The sequence below is a fragment of the Ammospiza nelsoni genome, chromosome 6, assembly GCF_027579445.1.
Source record: "Ammospiza nelsoni isolate bAmmNel1 chromosome 6, bAmmNel1.pri, whole genome shotgun sequence".
Lineage (NCBI taxonomy): Eukaryota > Metazoa > Chordata > Aves > Passeriformes > Passerellidae > Ammospiza > Ammospiza nelsoni.
Genome location: NC_080638.1, coordinates 63,124,856 through 63,147,095, shown reverse-complemented (window position 1 = coordinate 63,147,095; position 22,240 = coordinate 63,124,856). Strand labels below are relative to the sequence as shown.

Sequence of the window (22,240 nt, the reverse complement as noted above, 5' to 3'; positions counted from 1 at the left end):
TATTACTGTGTATGCCTTTGATACTACTTGCAATATTTACAACATCCATGGGAAGAGAAGCTGTGGCTGCCCCTTGGATCCCTGGAAGCGTCCCAGGCCAGGTTGGACAGGGCTTGAAACTACCTGGAATAGTGGAAGATGTCCCTGCCATGGCAGGGGTGGATGGGATTTAGGTCCCCCCAACCCAAATTATTCTATGATTTTCATGTTGGGCAAAAACCAAAACACACAAGTATGCATCGTACATTAATGTATTTTTTATGCTCATTATAAATAATGTATCAGTTGCTTCATCTCTCAGCTTTACATGATGTTCTAAGGACAATATATTACACCAGAACAAAACAAACTCAATAGAAAAAAAAAATATACATTTGTTTTCCTTTATACACAAGTTGTTTGTCATGAAATGACACCAAACAGAGATTGGACAGGTAAATGATGGAAAACCTGAGTGACAGGGATGGCATTTGCTGGAAGTAAACAAAAGGATTTTACTCTTTATCAATCCAGACTGTTCCCCCCTGCTATACCTAACACATAACCAGGCTAAAATAAAAAATGTTAATATCCTGTTTCTTTCCCCAAGCAGAATTCAAACAACTCCATTTTTCCTTGTATTTAAAGTCCCACTTGGAGCATGTGCCACAATGTAGACTTTTAAATCATTCTAAATTGACAAGCAGCACTTCAGCTGCGTGAATTTTGTACACCTCTGTTTAACCTGGGGTCTGTCCCCTTCCAGAACCCCCAACCTGAAATGTCTATGTGCCTTTATTTTCACAGTGATTCATAAAGTAAGAGCTGAAAACATTTAAAACACCTTCTGGTAATGAAGTAGTTCATATCTGACATGGCAGGACCTGTTGTAGGAACAAGGCCTAAAAGTTCAGTGATTTTTTACTGCAACAATAACATTAAATACTTTGGTTTTTTTGCCTATTCTGCATAGGAGACACATTCATGCACAAAACACCCCTAATGCTTAATAAATTATGTGTTTCTATGCTTATTTTCAGTAGCCTGGACTTTGTCAAACAACAGCTTCCCTTCTGAGCTGCCACACTGAACTCGGGAGCAACGTGTGGAAGCAGCTCTGCCTTGCTCTGGGATCCCTCCTTGTGGGAAGGGATTGTCCTGAATTGTCCCGTGGCACCCCAGCCACTACAGTACAGGAAGGCAAAAGGCACTTCTGAGAATCAATCCACACAAACCTTCCTGTGAAACTGGAGCTTTTACCAACAGCACGTTTTCCTCCTCCTCTCTCCTGTGGTTAAGTTGTTTTTTTCTGAAGTTTAGTGAAGGTACAGCAAAGTAGGATAGGGGGGAAAGGGAAAAAAACCGAAGTCCCTTTTCCCTATTTCTGCTTCTCCCTTTTTGGTGCTGTGCTCTAGCAATGTCTATGTTTGGTTTATAAAAGCCTGGTAACTACCAGGAGATTAAAAGAATTAGTCCAGTCTTTAAATTGAGCAACATGAAAATAATTGCACAATAATTTCAGTGAAATATTCATTCCTTTCTTTTAGACTTTGGTCACAGACACAAGTAAATCAAGGTCAAGGTATGAAGTAGTCTTTAAATATACTAGATAATAGTATTTTTTTACAAATACAGTTCTGAACCTTATTTCTTTTGTTTCCTGGAATTATTTTGGAACTTTGCTGATTTCCAGAGCATGGGTTTAGGGTGTGCTCAGTTCCCACTTTGCCAACACACAGCCCTGGTACCCACACAGAGATTTATTAACATGTAACTCACACCATTTGGTAATGCAAGTACCAATAAATCACTACTTCAGCTTTTCAAACCCTCAGCTTTCTATCATTTTAAGACACTTTCAGTTTGTGAAAATATTTTTGCAGCCTCTGAAAAAATCTGTAAATCCTTGAATTTGGGATGACTTGGAGAAATCTCCACTACATGCAATTAGAAGAGCACAGCAGTGAAATAATTTATGAGGACTCCAACATGATGTTATTCCATGATTCTGCTTCCGTTTCCACTTTGTTGCCTGCACAAAGCAATAGAGGAGGAAAAGGAGGAGGAAAAAGTCACTCCCTGTGTCTTTGGGGTTTGTGGGTTCAGCCCACAACCCCTCCAAAATGGGTAAGTAACCCCAGAGACACAGGGAACATCCTCTCAGCCACATCAGTACACAGTAAATCTCATTTTCCATCTGCTCCCCCACAGCTTGCAGGCAGTTTTACCCCAGTTTCTGGAGGAATTTTGGCTCCTGACACAATGATCACTTGCCAGTGGTCTCTGAGACAAAACACCACCTCTTCCTCCCCCTCCCAGTCTTGCATTTAACGAGGTCCAGTTTCAAGTACTCCAGAATGGCCCCAGTTTATTTACAGTGTTTAATTGTGTCTGACTGTTTCAGGGGAGGCAGGGCAGGATAACACACACCCCGTTGAGCAGGCAGGCTCTCATCCAGCTCCTCTGGCAAACCCCTCTGTCTTGAAGGGGTTCTCAAAAAATTTCATTTTTCCACTCATCCCAAACCTCGATGCTTCTCTGGAACCTGGGTAGGGAGCACCAAGGAAATACTCACCCAAATCCAATTTGTTTTGTCCTGCTTGCCCTCAGGGGTGTTTATCTCCCTCTGCTGACATTGATACCCACATTTATAGCTGAAGGAAGCTGATTTAGGCTGCTACTCCCTGAGTTCTTCACGATTACACTGAATGTGTTTCTTCACAACTAATGACAGATTCTGCACTAGGATTAACACAAAAGACAAGACTTTTCCAAATGATTCCTCAGGTCAGAGCAAATGCTGCATTCCTGGCAAAGCTCCATGCTCATGAGGGTTCCAACACCAGGATCCCACTGACAAAATCATCCCAGTGCCCCTCTTCATTCTTCCGCCAGCAGTTTAATAAATGCACTGCACTGCTTTACTGAATTTACAAATCACATAAACAAAGCTCCCAGCTCTGCTTCTGCTGAGTGACTCTTCCTTGGTTTAACTTATTTCCATATACAAAACCAGTAAGGCCTCTACAATTCAGAGTTGTCTGGCAGCACAGCTTAAAAATAAAGGAAATAATAGTCTTTATTTGCTAGTTGGGAAATTTCTTCAGATGAAATATTGTCACACTTAGTTGGAGGCAGTAGTCTAGTTCTGTATTTGAAATAAATCTCTTTTTTTTTGAGCTCTGCAGAGGAACAGCCATGAAGAACAACTCAGAAGCCTAATGAATAATTGCTTTAGAGAAACCAGATGAATAATTGCTTTAGAGAAACTAGAATAAGTTCACAGGACACAGCCCATAGCAGCAAAGTCTTGCCTTCAATTACATTTTTGCTGAGTGTTGAAGACTGAACCATCAGCATTTCTAGGTTTGGAGCTATTTTAGAAAGCTGAAAATCTTAAGTTTTCAGTTCAACAATCTGAGTTTTCTTTAGGCCTTTGCTTCAATCTAGATGATCCAGTACAGGTAATTCAGAATTTGGATTGTAATGAAAGCCAAGGCATCAAAATAGGTTAACCTAGAAAAACAGAAGTTTGAAGTTTTTTACATAGTGATGATTATTTTTAGGCAAAACTTAGCAGAAACCCAATTTGGGAACCAACAAAATTCTCCTTTGGTAGTGTCCATTTTGGGAATCAGCTCTGTGCTCTCTGGGGAGGCATTTGTAACCAAAACTCATTCAGTAAAAAAAGTCAACGCAGTGAGAAGCTGAAATATTCCCATTTCAGTAAAGTGCAGGGGCTGTGGCACACAACAGCTTTGCTATGACCTGATCTCTGGGCTGAAGGAGGGGGAGGCCAAATTCTTCACTATTCTGTTGAGGTTGGCAATTTTCTCTTCCAGTAGATAATTTTTCCTCTCTGCAGTTTTCTGCCTCTGCTCTGTCACCTCCAGAGCCTTCAGCAGCTGCGCGTTCTCCACGTAGAGATCCTTGACCATGGCATCTGCCTTGGTGTTCTTGGAAAGCTGGGTGGGGATGGGACAAGGGACTCAGCAAAAGGCAAAGAAAAACCCCAAAAGAGGTGGGGAAGTAGGTGAATGTGTCAATTATAGTTCTAATATTAAAGTAAAACCCCACTCCTCCCATCAAAAACCCAGAAAGGTTTTTTAAGGAGATGGGGTTGGTGACCCTTGGTGTTCTTGGAAAGCTGGGAATGGGACAAGGAACTCAGCAAAAGGCGAAGAAAAACCCAAAAGGAGGTGGGGAAGTAGATGAATATGTTAATTATAATTCAAATATCAAAATAAAACCCTACTCCTCTCATTAAAAACCCAGGGTCTTTAGAGATGCTCAGAAATTTTTGAGACAAGATTTTTTAAGGAGATGGAGTTGGTAACCCTTGAATGTGTCAATTATAGTTCAAATATTAAAGTAAAACCCCACTCCTCTCATTGAAAACCCAGAAAGGTTTTTAAGGAGCTGGGGTTGGTGACCCTTGGTGTTCTTGGAAAGGTGAGGTGGGAATGGGACAAGGAACTCAGCAAAAGGCGAAGAAAAACCCAAAAGGAGGTGGGGAAGTAGATGAATATGTTAATTATAATTCAAATATCAAAATAAAACCCCACTTGTCTCATTAAAAACCCAAGGTCTTTAGAGATGCTCTGAAAATTTTGAGATTGGAAAGGTTTTTAAGGAGATGGAGTTGGTAACTCTTGGTGTTCTTGGAAAGCTGGGGTGGGAATGGGACAAGGGACTCAGCAAATGGCAAAGAAAAACCCAAAAGGAGGTGGGAAGTAGATGAATGTGTCAATTACAGTTCAAATATTAAAGTAAAACCCCACTCCTCTCATTAAAAACCCAAGGTCTTTAGAGATGCTCAGAAATTTTTGAGACAAGATTTTTTAAGGAGATGGAGTTGGTAACCCTTAAATGTGTCAATTATAGTTCAAATATTAAAGTAAAACCCCACTCCTCTCATTGAAAACCCAGAAAGGATTTTAAGGAGCTGGGGTTGGTGACCCTTGGTGTTCTTGGAAAAGTGAGGTGGGAATGGAACAAGGGACTCAGCAAAAGGCAAAGAAAAAATCCAAAAGGTGATGGGGAAGTAGATGAATGTGTCAATTATAATTCAAATATCAAAATAAAACCCCACTCCTCTCATTAAAAACACAGGGTCTTTAGAGATGCTCTGAAATGTTTGAGATTGGAAAGGTTTTTAAGGAGCTGGGGTTGGTGACCCTTGGTGTTCTTGGAAAGCTGGGAATGGGACAAGGAACTCAGCAAAAGGCGAAGAAAAACCCAAAAGGAGGTGGGGAAGTAGATGAATGTGTCAATTATAATTCAAATATCAAAATAAAACCCCACTCCTCTCATTAAAAACACAGGGTCTTTAGAGATGCTCTGAAAATTTTGAGACTTGAAAGGTTTTTAAGGAGATGGAGTTGGTAACAGAGGGATTCAAATTAACCTTGTCAGGTGAATTCTCCTTTACACCATTTCTCCTCTAAGGATAAATTTAGTGCACAAAAGAATCCACAAGCCCAGTGATCCCACAAAGATACTTCCAAAAGCCCCAAAACCACATCAAACAAAGGATGAATTTGGGGCAGGAGGCCTTACAGAAATCAATCTTTTCTCCTCAGGAAATTATTTTTTCCTCCTTTTCTAAGCAACTTTTTCAATTAGCACCCTCAGCTGAAATTTGATTTTTGTTTCTTGATTTAGGAAATTAATGAGTAGTGGATTCAGTCCCCAATTTGGAGTTTTATGAATTTCGGGCAAACATGCTGCAGTTAAGCTCAGAATAAAATTAAATAAAAAACACCTTTAACTTTATTCTGAACAACAGCTTTGCAGATTTTTGCTTTCTTAGGGGTTTAGAGAAGGAATGGGGAAGGTTTGAGGAAATCCAAGCACACTTACTTGTTCTTTCAGCTGATTGACTTTATCTTGGAGAAGCCTCTTCACAAGCCTTAATTTCTGCTCCACATCCATCATTCTCTCTTCCATCATTTTTAGGAGCTGCTCGTGACCCTCCTGGAAAGCAACATTGATGTGAAAATCAGTTAAAATCAGTTCCCATTCACCAGTCTGGTTTTTTTTTCCAGTTTATGCTCCAAAAACTAGGTGGCCATCCACATTTCAGTCTGATTTAGAGGCAATTAAGTTAATAAACCTTTAATTAAAGCAAAATATTTATGGCAACACTTAAAGGATTCTCTCAACATTTCACTGGTTTTCCAAGCAAGTTACATTTGAAATTACCAAATCAAGGAAAAATGACATAAAATTCAGAACTTCTTCTGTCTGGTCTGTAACAGAGCTGGATAATTTCCTTTTCTTGTTCTTTGGTGCTGCCAAATTTCTGATGAACGTGGGAAACAAAAAGCCAATTTAATGGTTTTAGAATAAAAATAAGGTGAAGTTATAAGGTCATGTTTGACAATGTAACTCTACCATGCCAGAGATCCCTTCAAACTGACTAATATCCAAAAGAAGGATTATAAACTACATTTTTTACATAGATTACATAGATTTTACATAGATTTTACATAGATTTTTTAGATTAGTTCTCATAACCCTAAACTAGATTTTCTTCTTTTTCTTCAGCAAGGTGACAGTGTAACTAAAAGCATCATCATTCTGTGTCATGTTACACAAACACTTCAGGGAAATTTTCCCAAATAAATAACAAACATCAGGAATTAAAAAAGAACTTGAGTAATATCCAAAAGAAGGATTCCAAACTTCATTTTTTTACACCTTTTTAGATTAGTTTTCATAACCCTAAACTGGTTTTTCTTCAGCAAGGTGAGAGTGTAACTAAGAGCATCATAATTCTGTGTCATGTTACACAAACACCTGAGGGAAATTTTCCCAAATAAAGAAGAAACATCAGGAATTACAAAAAAAACCCCTTGAGTAATATCCAAAAGAAGTAGGACTCCAAACTTCATTTTTTGCATCTTTTTAGATTAGTTTTCATAACCCTAAACTGGTTTTTCTTCAGCAAGGTGACAGTGTAACTAAAACAATCATAATTGTGTCACGTTACACAAACACCTGAGGGAAATTTTCCCAAATAAAGAAGAAACATCAGGAATTAAAAAAGAACTTGAGTAATATCCAAAAGTAGGATTCCAAACTTCTTTTTTTATATCTTTTTAGTTTAGTTTTCATAACTTTAAACTGGTTTTTCTTCAGCAAGGTGACAGTCTAACTAAGAGCATCATAATGCTGTGTCCTGTTACACAAACACCTGAGGGAAATTTTCCCAAATAAATATCAGGAATTACAAAAGAATTCAGTAATATCCAAAAGAAGTAGGATTCCAAACTTCATTCTTTATATCTTTTTAGATTAGTTTTCATAACCCCAAACTGGTTTTCCTTCTTTTCCTTCAGCAAGGTGACAGTGTAACTAAAAGCATCCTAATTCTGTGTCATATTACACAAACACCTGAGGGAAATTTTCCCAAATAAATAACAAACATCAGGAATTACAAAAGAACCTCTTTGCATTTAGGAACTTTAAACGCTGACTGCAGGAAATTTGAGATTTGATTTTAATGCTGGTTTGTTACTCAAATTCCAGGCAGTCATTTGAGAAGATGAAAGTCTGAGAAAGCAGCAACCCAAAATAAAACACCTTCAAACCCAAACCCATCCCACCTGTGGAGGAGGAGAAATAAAAATCTGCTTCAGGCAGGGAGTTCCTCATTTAAACCCTACAAAATGATCCCCTTGGGGGCTGATTTAATCTCACTCAACATTTTATTTGCTGTAGCACCAGAAACTCAAATCTGTGTATGAGATTATGTGATAATCTATTTTTATGAAAAAATTTACATTAGAGTCACACAGAAAACAGTTTTACTGTGTGGGTGGAGTGGATATTTTCCTGAATTAATGGAATTTGGTTGGAATTCAAAACCTTGGAATTCACCATTCCACTTTCCATTGGTTGCAGGAGCCCTGAGTGAGTAATTACGTGGAAAATAAGAATCAGAGGGGTCTCAATACCTTTCATCCCTGGGTTTTTTTGCCTTAAATATTCTCACTTCCCATTATTTCATGTTAAATGGGAGAAGTCAGCTCAGGCAGCAGCTTTAAGGTCATTTAAAATAGGAGAAAAAAAGATATTTGCAAGCAAACAGCTGAAATGGTTCATGGCTCCAGCATGAAAAAAGCAGGCCTTAAAGAGGTGCTGTGCTCAACTATTAAAGTATTGAAATCCTACTTTGATTAAATTAATTAACTAAATCCTAATAAATTACTAAAATTTTATTAAAATCCTAGTTTGAGACAAAATAAAAACTACAGAATTTTGTCCAATAAACAATAATTTTCCCTTTTTTACTTTATGGCCACAGCAGTAGAAGATTTCTCATTTTCTTAAATTTTCAGGTCCCTCTGCTAAAGAAAAGCTGAGTTTCTGTACTCTAGCACATCCCTACCACAAATATTTCCCAGAAGTCCTGATATAACAATGTTCATCATCAAAGATAAATATTTTACCTAAAACTTGTTCATTCTTGAAGAGGAAATTATTGATTTCTATGAAGACAAGAGACATTATGCTTAAAAAAAAAGATTTTATTTTTCATTTACATCAAAAAAAGTCATCTTTCCCTGTTAAAAAGTTTATACATCTTGTACAAAAATGCAGTATAAATACCCCAGGTTTTCTTCAAATCTCATATAAAATTAGTACCATTTGAGAAAAATAGGCTCTTTCCCATACTGAACAACTGCACATTTTAAATAGCATAAATAAAACCCGTTTGTAACAAATTTTTAAAAGCTTCTGGAAGCTTCTGAGCTTTCACAAAATAGCTTCTAGACAAATAAATAAGAAAATAACACTGCGGAGAGTTTTTTTTTTGCTGGTTTTTAGGGAGAAAAGAGGAAAAAGAAAAGGGAAAAAGGAAAAGAGAAAACAAAAATAAATAAAGGAAAAAAAAAGGACAATAAATAAAGAAAAAATAAATAAGGAAAAAATAAATAAAGAAAAAAGAACTAAAGAAAAAATAAATAAAGGGAAAAATAGAGGGGAAAAAATAAAGGGGGGAAAAATAGAGGGGAAAAAATAAAGGGGGGAAAAAATAAAGGGGGGAAAAATAATAAAGGGGGGAAAAATAATAAAGGGGGGAAAAATAATAAAGGGGGGAAAAATAATAAAGGGGGGAAAAATAATAAAGGGGAAAATAATAAAGGGGGGAAAATAATAAAGGGGGGAAAATAATAAAGGGGGGAAAATAATAAAGGGGGGAAAATAATAAAGGGGGGAAAATAATAAAGGGGGGAAAAATAATAAAGAGGGAAAAATAATAAAGGGGGGAAAATAATAAAGGGGGGAAAATAATAAAGGGGGGAAAATAATAAAGGGGGGAAAATAATAAAGGGGGGAAAATAATAAAGGGGGGAAAATAATAAAGGGGGGAAAATAATAAAGGGGGGAAAATAATAAAGGGGGGAAAATAATAAAGGGGGGGAAAATAATAAAGGGGGGAAATAATAAAGGGGGGAAAAATAATAAAGGGGGGAAAAATAATAAAGGGGGGAAAAATAATAAAGGGGAAAATAATAAAGGGGGGAAAAATAATAAAGGGGGGAAAATAATAAAGGGGAAAAATAATAAAGGGGAAAATAATAAAGGGAAAAATAATAAAGGAAAAATATAAAGGAAAAAATACAAAGGAAATTAGGAAAAAAAGGGAAAAAACAAGGGAAAAATAAAGGAAGAAAATAAAGGGAAAAATAAAGGAAATTAGGAAAAAATAAGGGAAAAATCAAGGAAAAAGAGGGAAAAAAAAAAGGGAAAAAAAAAGATTTGATCCTCAAGTTTCTGAGCTTATGCCAGTTGTGTGTGTGTGTGTCTGTGATGGCAAAGGAACGGGTCGGGAGCAGCCAGAGGAGTCAGAGGTGCCCGATCCTGCGGTAGGAATCCGCATGCACTGCGCGCTGCTCCGGTAGCACGGCCTGCAGAGACAAGGGAAGGGGCAAAACTTCACCCGGACATCCAGCGGCCCTCAAACACCCACACGGCCAGCCAAAACCAGCTCCAGAACAGGCAAGGCAAGCACCACGGGGCAAAGGAAAAAATACACACACACAGGGAAAAGCATGCAGAGTATTTTCTATTTTAGAGCGGTAAATATTGATATCAGCACTGCAATATTTTCTATTTTATAGCCGTAAATATCGATAGCAGCACTGCAATATTTTCTGTTTTATATCCGTAAATATCGATATCAGCACTGCAATATTTTCTGTTTTGTAGCTGTAAATATCAATAGCAGCACTGCAATATTTTCTGTTTTATAGCCGTAAATATCGATAGCAGCACTGCAATATTTTCTGTTTTATAGCCGTAAATATCGATATCAGCACTGCAATATTTTCTATTTTATAGCCGTAAATATCGATAGCAGCACCGCGATATTTTCTATTTTGTAGCCGTAAATATCGATAGCAGCACCGCGATATTTTCTATTTTGTAGCCGTAAATATCGATATCAGCACTGCAATATTTTCTATTTTATAGCTGTAAATATCGATATCAGCACTGCAATATTTTCTATTTTATAGCCGTAAATATCGATATCAGCACTGCAATATTTTCTGTTTTATAGCTGTAAATATCGATAGCAGCACTGCAATATTTTCTGTTTTATATCCGTAAATATCAATAGCAGCACCGCAATATTTTCTGTTTTGTAGCCGTAAATATCAATAGCAGCACCGCAATATTTTCTATTTTATAGCCGTAAATATCGATAGCAGCACTGCAATATTTTCTGTTTTATAGCGGTAAATATCGATAGCAGCACTGCAATATTTTCTATTTTATAGCCGTAAATATCGATAGCAGCGCTGCAATATTTTATATTTTATAGCTGTAAATATCGATAGCAGCGCTGCAATATTTTCTATTTTATAGCTGTAAATATCGATAGCAGCACTGCAATATTTTCTGTTTTTAAGCCGTAAATATCGATATCAGCACTGCAATATTTTCTATTTTGTAGCCGTCAATATCGATAGCAGCACTGCAATATTTTCTGTTTTGTAGCCGTAAATATCGATAGCAGCACTGCAATATTTTCTGTTTTGTAGCCGTAAATATCGATAGCAGCACTGCAATATTTTCTGTTTTATATCCGTAAATATCGATATCAGCACTGCAATATTTTCTGTTTTGTAGCTGTAAATATCAATAGCAGCACTGCAATATTTTCTGTTTTATATCCGTAAATATCGATAGCAGCACTGCAATATTTTCTATTTTGTAGCCGTAAATATCGATAGCAGCACCGCGATATTTTCTATTTTATAGCCGTAAATATCGATAGCAGCACTGCAATATTTTCTGTTTTATAGCTGTAAATATCGATAGCAGCGCTGCAATATTTTATATTTTATAGCTGTAAATATCGATAGCAGCACTGCAATATTTTCTGTTTTATATCCGTAAATATCAATAGCAGCACCGCAATATTTTCTGTTTTGTAGCCGTAAATATCAATAGCAGCACTGCAATATTTTCTATTTTATAGCCGTAAATATCGATAGCAGCACTGCAATATTTTCTGTTTTATAGCGGTAAATATCGATATCAGCACTGCAATATTTTCTATTTTATAGCCGTAAATATCGATAGCAGCACTGCAATATTTTCTGTTTTATATCCGTAAATATCGATAGCAGCACCGCGATATTTTCTATTTTGTAGCCGTAAATATCGATAGCAGCACTGCAATATTTTCTATTTTATAGCCGTAAATATCGATAGCAGCACTGCAATATTTTCTGTTTTATAGCTGTAAATATTGATATCAGCACTGCAATATTTTCTGTTTTATAGCGGTAAATATCGATAGCAGCACTGCAGTATTTTCTATTTTATAGCCGTAAATATCGATAGCAGCACTGCAATATTTTCTATTTTATAGCCGTAAATATCGATAGCAGCGCTGCAATATTTTCTATTTTTAAGCCATAAATATCGATATCAGCACTGCAATGTTTTCTGTTTTGTAGCCGTAAATATCGATATCAGCACTGCAATATTTTCTGTTTTGTAGCCGTAAATATCGATAGCAGCACTGCAATATTTTCTATTTTATAGCCGTAAATATCGATAGCAGCGCTGCAATATTTTCTATTTTTAAGCCATAAATATCGATATCAGCGCTGCGATATTTTCTGTTTTATAGCTGTAAATATCGATAGCAGCACTGCAATATTTTCTATTTTATAGCCGTAAATATCGATAGCAGCACTGCAATATTTTCTATTTTATAGCCGTAAATATCGATATCAGCACTGCGATATTTTCTATTTTATAGCCGTAAATATCGATAGCAGCACTGCAATATTTTCTATTTTATAGCTGTAAATATCAATATTAGCTGGGAGATTGAGGGGGGTTTTCTACATCCAAGGACTCTCATCCATGGTTTTTAAAAAATCAGTGTAAGTGATTGAGGTAGCAAAATTTTATAGAGGAAATCCTCCTCTCTCTCTAAAAATCTCATTTATAGCATGAAAATCTCATATAGTATATATAAAAACTCAGATTGCCAAGAATTTGGGAAAAATATAGCCAAACATTTTATATAAGTATAATATATATATATGTCTATTTAAAAAAATATATATAAAAACTCAGATTGCCAAGTATTTGGGGAAAATGTATCCAGACATTAGATATAAATATTATATATATATATATATACACATATATATACATACATATATATACATATACATACATATTTTTTATATATATACATATATATATATTTAAAACCTCACAGATTGCCAAGCATTTGGGAAAAATGTGTCCAGACATTATATAAAAATATAATATATAGATATTTAAATATACAGATATTATAATATATACATATTTAAAATATATGCATAAAATCTTACAGATTGCTTTTGGGAAAAACCAAAATATTATAGATATATTTTTTTTATTTTTATATATATATAAAACCTGACACATTGCCAAGCATTTGGGGAAAGTGTCTCCAGACATTATATAAAAATATAAATATATTTATATATATATATAAATATTTAAATATATAGATATTATAATATATAGATATTTAAAATATATCTGTAAAATCTCACAGATTGCCAAGCATTTGGGGAAAATATAGCCAAACACTACATAAAAATATTTTGATTTATATATGTATGTCTGCATATATATATATTTTATATCTATATAAAACCTCACAGATTTCCAAGCATTTGGGAAAAAATGTAGCTAAATATTATATATAAATATAATAAATATATATTTAAAATATATAAAATCTCAGATTGCCAAGTATTTGGGGAAAATGCAGCCAAACTGGACTCCTTTGAAAACTTTGCATTTCTATCTCAAACCTTGTTGTTTTTCCCTCAGAGTGAGATGGAATTTGAAATAAAGAACTGTGCAAAGGGGAAACTGAGCAACTCAAATATCAATCAGTGCAAGGCAAGCTTTGGGAAGCATTGGGTAATTAACAGGCTCCCAAATTTGGTAATGAGAAAGGGATATGAGGTAATCACAGCACTGGCACAGCAGAAACAAAAATTGGAAATTCACAAACGTCCAGACAGGTTAACACAGTACAAACAGCCCAGGAGTTATAATTTCATTTAATTTAGTGAAATTTAAACATGTAACAGCAGCCTTTGGGTGAGAATAACTCAGGACTGACTGCAAAATAAATGGAAAGCCACAGACAACCAGGATCAAAAGGCACTGAAAACTGCAAAGCAGGATAAACACAAAATAATTCTATTAAAAATAAAGGGGATAACTTTGGATACCTCAGACAGGATCTAAAAAGCTGCAAAAAGCAAAGCAGCAGAACGAAATTATTTATAAATTATTTTACACATGGACACAACCTGACCTTGTACTCACTGGTGAAAGGATGATGGAGAGGGATTAGCATGGAAGTTTTCAGGGTGCTGAAGGGGACATTAAAAGGGACATGAGCTCAACTAAATGATAAACCCAAAAAATCAGGATGGCAAAGAAAAATCAACAGAGACTCAAGCAGGAGGTGCTCACAAAGTGGAGACAAATAAATCTGGCTTTTAATAATGATTTAGAAAGTTCTGGAGTAAAAAAGAGTGTTATAAAGCAGAATATTCACTCATTTTCAGGAAAAAATTAAAAGGATTAAGTGCATTAGCGCACTGACAGCACATATTTTAAAAGCCTAAGTATTTTTAAATTCCCAAAGCTTTTCCAGGAACTGCAGGAGCAATTCATCTCTGGAACTGCAAGTTCCAGGATGTGACTCGCTTGCAGATTGCTCCAAAATCGAAATTGCAAACTCATCACTCCCCATGCAATCCCAGCACATTCCATTTGCCACTGCTGCAATATGGCTTTGATTGATTTTGAAATTAAACTGCACATTTTGCTCCCCATGGGATGGGAACAAATACATCAGCCTGTGGTGATGCACTTCTGAAAAGGAACCTTGCAATCAATTTATTTCTACTTAACCTGAAATGATTTGCTTTTATTTTTTAATGAAACATTTTGATTTTATGCTTTTCTTTAAAAAAAAAATACTCCAAGTTTTGGATACTTAAAAAACTGGTTACTGCCTATACTCTATCTGTAATACCTTTTTTCTGGAATATTTATTCCCGCATTCAGAGATATTTGAGCTTCAAAGTCTTGGTGGCACTAATAATAATAATAATATATTAAAAATAATATAATAATAATAATAATAATAATAATAATAATAATAATAATAAAAAAAATACTACTGAATCGTCAATAATAAATTATCAATAGTTAATATATTATTATTATTATTATTATTATTATTATTATTATTATTATTATTATTATTATTATTATTATTATTATTATTATTATTATTATTTAAAATGTAACTGCAAGCTAAATTTAAAATACAAGAGGGGTCTTTTTTTCCTGCTACCACATGAATAAATAGCTAATAGTATTTTATCTAATTTATTTGTCTAAGTGTAAATCTAAATAAATATCTAATATAAAACAGATCAAATACTACATATAATTTTAGGTTAATTAAACTGTACCTTACTTTACCTTATCTTTTCTTATAAGGTAAAGTTGCAATATTATTTTAAGACATTATTTGGCCTGAGCCAAAGCTTTAGACATTTAAACATCCAATTAATTTGAAGAAAAGGATAATTTGGAAATTTTTTATGGCAGATGCAAACCTTTTTATTGCCTAAATTCAGTTTTATAGGGTGCAAAGTTAGCACTAAAGTGAGTGGATGAATTAATCTGCCTTGGAATTGGTTTTCCCTCAGAAATGTTGAAGTTTCTGTACAGCAGGAACAGTGTCTTGTCTCGTGGCCAAATCAGGAAGAAAAAGGATTAGGAAAAACCTCAGAAAAAAGGATTAATTTGTGTTCTGCTCTGCTACAACTGACACAATTCCCTGTGACAGCAGCAGCCCAAATTAGGATTTTATGTGATGGGTGCCTGTGCAATATTTGGTGTGGTGTATTTTAAAGTTAATAGTTGTAGACAGGGTCATTAGGTAAAGAAACAACAAAAAAAGCCTCTATAAACACTCACTGCACATGGAGCACAAGGAGAAAAGCCAGTTAAATGTGGATGGGAGTGGTTTGATCTCAAAAAAAAATTAAGAGGACTTCAGAACAAAGCTCTGGCTTGCGCTGACCACACCAAAACAGCATTTTTACACATCCTTGCTGCCATGAAATCTCATTTTTGAACTGGCATAAACAGAGAAAGGATCTCACCAGGATAAAGAAAAAACAAAAACCCCCAAGACAACCAAACCAAATTCTTCAAAATTGGTGACTTTCCCCGTGGGAGGGCCTTACCTGCTGCATGTTTGTCCCTGAGGCTCTGCTCTGGAGCTCTTCCTGGAGGTGCTGGCTCCTCCTCTCCGCCTGCAGCAGCTGCTGCTGGAGCTGCAGGAACTGTTCCCTGGGCACCGTGGCACAGCCTTGCTGCTGGGAGCTCTGGCTATGCATCCCCCTGGACTGGAGCATCTGCGAAATTCCAAAATCAAAAAATCAGCACCTGCTCCCTCTGCCCCAGAGCATCTGCGAAATCCCAAAATCAGCACCTGCTCCCTCTGTCCCAGAGCATCTGCGAAATCCCAAATCCCAAAATCAGCGCCTGCTCCCTCTGCCAGGACATCTGCAAAACCCCAAATCCCAAAATCAGCACCTGCTCCCTCTGCCCCAGAGCATCTGCAAAACCCCCAAATCCCAACATCAGCACCAGGAGCATCTGCGAAAGTCCAAATCCAAAAATCAGCACTCCTCCCTCTGCCCCAGAGCATCTGCAAAACCCCAAAACAGCACCTGCTCCCTCTGCCAGGGCTGCTCTAGAGCATCTGGAAAACCCCAAAATCCCAAAATCAGGGCCTGCTCCCTCTGCCAGAGGTGCCTCAAAAGCATCAGGAAAACCCCAAATCTCAACATGAGCACCTGCTCCTGCTGCTCCAGAAGCACCTGAAAAACCCAAAATCCCAACATCAGCATCTGCTCCCTCTGCCAGGCTGCCTCAAAAGCATCTGCAAAACTCCAAAATCCCAACATCAGCACCAGGAGCATCTGCAAAACTCCAAATCCAAAAATCAGACCTGCTCCCTCTGCCCCAGAGCTTCTGCAAAACCCCAAATCCCAAAATCAGGTACCAGGGCTGCTCTAGAGCATCTGGAAAACCCCAAATCCCAACATCAGCCCCAGGAGCATCTGCAAAACTCCAAATCCAAAAATCAGCACCTGCTCCTGGCTGCTCCAGAGCATCTGCAAAACCCCAAATCCCAACATTGGAACCTGCTCCCTCTGCCAGGGGGGCCCCAAAAGCATCTGCAAAACCCCCAAACCCCAAAATCAGCACTGCTCCCTCTGCCAGCGGGGCCCCAAAAGCATCTGGAAAACCCCAACACCCCAAAATCAGCACTGCTCCCTCTGCCAGGGCTGCCCCAGAGCATCTGCAAAACCCCAAATCCCAAAATCATGTACAAGGGCTGCCCCAGGAACATCTGCAAAACCCCAAATCCCAACATCAGCACCTGCTCCCTCTGCCAGGGGGCCCCAAAAGCATCTGGAAAACCCCAAATGTCAACATCAGCACCTGCTCCCTCTGCCAGGGTTGCTCCAGAGCATCTGAAAAACCCAAAACCCCAAAATCAGCACCTGCTCCCTCTGAAAGAGCTACCCAGGAGCATCTGCAAAACTCCAAATCCCAAAATCAGGTACCAGGGCTGCTCTAGAGAATCTGCAAAACCCCAAATCCCAACATCAGCACCTGCTCCCTCTGCTAGGGGTGCCCCAAAACCATCTGCAAAACCCCAAAATCCCAACATCAGCACCTGCTCCAGAACATCAGGAAAACCCCAAATCCCAACATCAGCACTGCTCCCTCTGCCAGGGCTGCCCCAGGAGCAGCCTGCTCTCAGATTTTTCATGTGCAAGGGAAACAAGGCTGGACTTGGTGACAGAGGTGGCAAAAAATGGAATTTCACACAAAGGAAGCTGGGCTTTGATTCATCATTTCAGGGCTGAATTATAAAATCACTGAATTTTGGATGAATTCCTACACAAGTTTAGTTGGTGAGCTTTACGTAGCAATAATTTCCCATTTCAAGGGGAAGGCTGAAGTTGTGCTGAGTATTGTTCTGATTATTTCTAGTCTTTAAGGAACATTTACTCTGCTATTACCCTCAAAATTCAGTATATAACCCCCTACAGATATTTCCTAATGTTCTCTCCTAACTGATTATAAAATCACTGAATTTTGGATGAATTCCTATCAAAGTTTAGTTGGTGAGCTTTGAGTAGCAATAATTTCCCATTTCAAGGGGAAGGCTCAAATTGTGCTGACTATTTCTAGTCTTTAAGGAACATTTACTCTGCTATTACCCTCAAAATTCAGTATATAACACCCTATAGACATTTCCTAATTTTTACTTCTAACTGTGGAGATATTAAGAGCTAAGACAGTCTGGTGAAATAATTTAGAATTTTTCCAGACTAAAGCAAAACCCAGGTAAGTAACTCACAGCTGGAGGAGTTAATTATACTAAAAAGGACCAGAACTGGACAGTAAAAATCCCTGATGGTTCAGAAAAACTAATTTGCAGGTGGGATTTGTGTAGAATTAATAATTTCTTCCCATAAAGAAAAAAAACCCGAGACCATAAAGGCCCTGTTACCTTAAAACCATGACTCTGTTCCCTTAGGAGAAGGTGTATAAGATTATCTCGGTGATTTTAGCTTTCCTATCACAGCTGATTTTAATTCCCTTTCACACCTGATTTTCATTTTTCCTTTACAACTGGTTTTAATTCCCTTTCACAGCTGGCAAAATTATCAATTTGGATAGATAATATTTCAGTTATTGATTTCATCTCTAAATATTTTTCACAATGGTGCACCTCATCTGGCCCTGTTACCATCCCTATCTCTGCTGGTCCAGGTAAACAGAAAATAGGTTTAAAAATGCTTCAAAATTAAATTATTTCTGTATTTTAAAGCTATTTAGGGGTTCTTTTTGTTTTTAAAGGAGCTGTTCTTTTCCTGACAATATAAACAGTGAAAATAATGAGTTTTGGTGGGATTTCTTCAGGATTCCTGTCATGCACACAAGTAACTACTGAGGAAACAGTCAATTAGTGCTAACAGCATCTTAGAAATAATTACTAATGAAACAACAATGAAAACAATATAGCCCTGCTGTATTCATCTGTGGAAAAAAGAAATGGAACAATCATGAGCTTGCTAAACTATCAGGATGATACCAAGTGGGATGAGAAATTAATCAATTTGAGGAAACATTGGACAGTCTCATGCAGAGGTAAATATGCAAACACCTTCAAGCCTCACAGGCAATGGGGGAGCAGGAAGCCACTTTTCATTCTCCCACTTCCAATTTTAATTCTTTTGGAAGCAATGGGGTGAATTCTCTCCATTTTCATGGCAACCCCTCAGGAACACACAGATCCTGAGGGTACACATCACATTAACCACAGAGAACCTGTGCACTGTCCAAAACTGACCCTGAAATGAATAGTGGCTTCTGCACTTAAGAGATGCATGGAATAAAAAGGAAAAAAAAATCACTAAAAAAGTGAATTCATTAAAATGAATTTAAAAGAATGAATTTCTCCATGCTGTGGGGGTACATGAGAAATGATTGCTCTACCTTCACACACTATTTCAGAGAGAGAACTGCCCCCTTCTCTGCTAGCTCCAACCACTGAGTTCTAGCCAGGTTAGCCATGGACAGAAAGGAGAACAGGCACAAAAGAGAGAGTTAGAAATCACAAATCACTGAGTGAATGTTGCACACACCTGCTGGGAAAAGGTTACCAAAACCCTGCATGGCTGAAATTCACATTTCAGGAGAAAACACAATCCCAGGCTGGTTGTTTATGGCTTTGAGTGTTTGGCATTTTCCCAAAGCTTAATTAACACCATATAAATAAATTCACAAGGAATAGAAACAGTCTTTTCATTAACTTGTCAGAACCTCATTTTTCCTAATTAGGTTTTTACAGTTTTATTACTAATTACATAGGATTTTCAGCCTCATGGCTCCCATTTGGTGGAAAACATGAAGCCATCTATAAAGTGTTAGAGAAGCCTCATCTAAAAGATGCTTTGACTTATGGAACAAGTCAAAATTGTAAGTTTTTAAATTTTTTTTTCAATATTATATTTTAAACTCAAATCCAGGACATCAAATTTAGTCAAGACTACTGAGAGAGAGCTTGGAGGTCTGGGCTGACTTTATGGGGTGCACTAAACACACTTAAATTGCCCATTCCTATAACCAAGGACTCCTAAATTTTGATGATCCATCTCCAGCAGAACTTTTACAGCAGCTTTGGGAAGAATATCCACTAAAGTTTTCACTTGTGCCTTTAAATTAAAAGTAAACTGTGAAAATTGCTATTTTTTCACTATTTAGATAATATTAAGCTTAAATTCAGCAAATTATTCCCAGAGGAAATAAGAACAGGTTTCTACATTAAGAGCAGCATCACACAAATATCAGATAGGAAATTTGAGGGGACATGTTTTAGGAAGGAAGAGGGAAGTGTCAGCCTTGCCTCAAGTACAGAAACAAATTTTTTCTTTGCTGTTTGATTTTCCATCTGAAGCCAAATGTGAATTATGACTAAACAAAACATGCTTGGTCATGAAAGAAGAGAGGTTAATTCTTCTGGTTCCAATTAGTTTTCTCTGTTGCTACACATCCATAAGTTGTTTTAAAATAAAATAAATTCAATAAAATAGTGATAAAGTCAACACTGATTGAAAAGTACCTCCATTAACTGATCATCCAGCTTGACTTGCTTTTTTCTCAGCCCTTCATTTTCTGAGCTGCTTTCCAGTTCACGTTCAAGAGAATTCATCTGACTGATCTACCAGAGACAAAAAGTTTCCTTAGAAAAGCAGCAATTTCTCATTTCATCTGGTTTTCTCCCTTCATGAACCACTGAATACCATGACAACTCAAGTCTAAAAATCAGGAATATTTGGAAAATTGCTTTGCTGCAGGAGCTGCCTCCCAGCAGATGCACAGAGCCCTGTCAGCTCCTTCAGACACAGATTTGGGAGAGGCAAAGAGCACAAAATTCACAGCAAAAGAAGAAAGTTATCTTAGCTGAGAGGTTGGTGTAATTCTGTACCTTTCCAAGCCAAGCTGCACTGAAAATTGGATCCTCTATCAATATCTGGTTTAATTTTTATAGTTGATAGGTGCAAATTAATGCATTGTCCACAGATTTGGGGGTTTTGTTGGCAAAAAGTTTCTTCTAGGGAAGAATGGAGACTCAAGGGAGGGACTGATCATTGCCTGGGCATGTTCAACACTTTAAATACAGCTTCTGTCTCAAGGGATATTTCAAAATCCCCGGAGCTTCTGAGAGATGGAAATGACTGATCTGTGTGTTTACCACCCAAAACTCACTCACCTTCCTGTTTGCAGATGACAGCTCCTTCTGCAGCTGCTCACACTCCCTCTTCAAGCTCAGCTTCTCCTGCTCCATGGCTTTGACAATCCCTGCCTGGCTTTGGTGCTTCTGGTGCTTTAGGGACAGGATTGTGGATTCCAGCTGTCGGATCTGAGGAGAGCAGAGATGAACAAATGGGAGAAGATGGCCCAGGTAATTCCACTTTATTGAAAATACCAGCTGATTTTGGAATCACAGAATCTCAGGGTGGTTTGGGTTGGAAAGGAACTTAAATCCCATCTTATTTCACCCTTGCCATGGGCAGGGACATCTCCCACTGTCCCAGGCTGCTCCAAGCCCTGTCCAGGCTGGCCTGGGACATTTCCAGGGATAAAGGAGCAGCCACAGCTTCTCTGGGAAACTCTGGGGTATTTCTGACATCTTGGCCTTCTTTCCCTCTGTCCTCCCCACAATCCACTTAATACTGCAAGCCAAGAAATTGCACAAGAAGAACATTAGGAATATTAAGAATCTTTCTGTTAACTTGAAGTTGGACTGAAATCCTGGACAAGAATTACCAGGATTGTCTTTTAAAGAAAAGAAATATTGTGGGAGTGTTGTGGAGTCTCAAATATTCAAAACCTGCTTGGATTGTGATCTATGCAAAGGGGTCTAGTGACCTCCAGAGAATTAGCAGGATTGCCTTTTAAATAAGAGAAATATCCTGAGAGTGTTGTGGAGTTTCATTCTCTGGAGAAATTCCACAAGAAGAACGTTAGGAATATTAAGAATCTTTCGGTTAACTTGAACTTGGACTGAAATCTTGGACAAGAATTACCAGGATTGTCTTTTAAAGATAAGAAATGTCCTGAAAGTTTTGTGGAGTCTTATTCTCTGGAGAAATTGCACAGGAAGAACATTAGGAATATTAAGAATTTTTTGTTCACTTGAAGTTGGACTGAATTCTTTGACAAGGGCTACCAGGATTGTCTTTTAAATAAGAGAAATATTCTGGGAGTGTCGTGGAGTCTCATTCTCTGCAGATATTCAAACTGTGCTTGGATTGTGATCAATGCAAAGGGGTCTGAGTGACCTCCAGAGAATTACCAAGATTGGACAAGGACTACCAGGATTGTCTTTTAAAGAAAAGAAATATTCTGGGACCATTGAGGAGTCTCATTCTCTGGAGAAATTGCACAGAAAGAATGTTAGGAATACTGAGAATCTTTTTGTTAACTTGAAGTTGGACTGAAATCTTAGAAAAGGACTGAGATCTTGGAGAAGGACTTCACAACACTCTGAGGATATTTCTTTTCTTTAAAAGACAAGATTGTCTTTTAAAGAAAA

General features: G+C 37.3%; 1 protein-coding gene across 2 annotated transcripts in view; it reads right to left on the bottom strand.

Moving 5' to 3' along the window:
• Window positions 1–268: 268 nt before the first annotated feature.
• The window catches only part of NIN (ninein), a 65,958-nt gene continuing 43,986 nt past the window's right edge, over window positions 269–22,240 (bottom strand). Inside the window, exons 25-31 of one of the 2 annotated variants that reach the window (XM_059475178.1) lie at window positions 20,915–21,064; window positions 20,264–20,362; window positions 18,361–18,370; window positions 16,408–16,427; window positions 15,801–15,962; window positions 5,842–5,955; window positions 269–3,944 (exon numbers count right to left, since the gene is read on the bottom strand). In XM_059475178.1, the coding sequence (XP_059331161.1) occupies window positions 3,741–3,944; window positions 5,842–5,955; window positions 15,801–15,962; window positions 16,408–16,427; window positions 18,361–18,370; window positions 20,264–20,362; window positions 20,915–21,064 (759 nt within the window). In that variant the 3' untranslated portion in view covers window positions 269–3,740. Of the gene's footprint in view, window positions 3,945–5,841; window positions 5,956–15,800; window positions 15,972–16,407; window positions 16,428–18,360; window positions 18,371–20,263; window positions 20,363–20,914; window positions 21,065–22,240 lie in introns of both variants that reach the window. The other variant, XM_059475177.1, reaches the window with a different exon arrangement.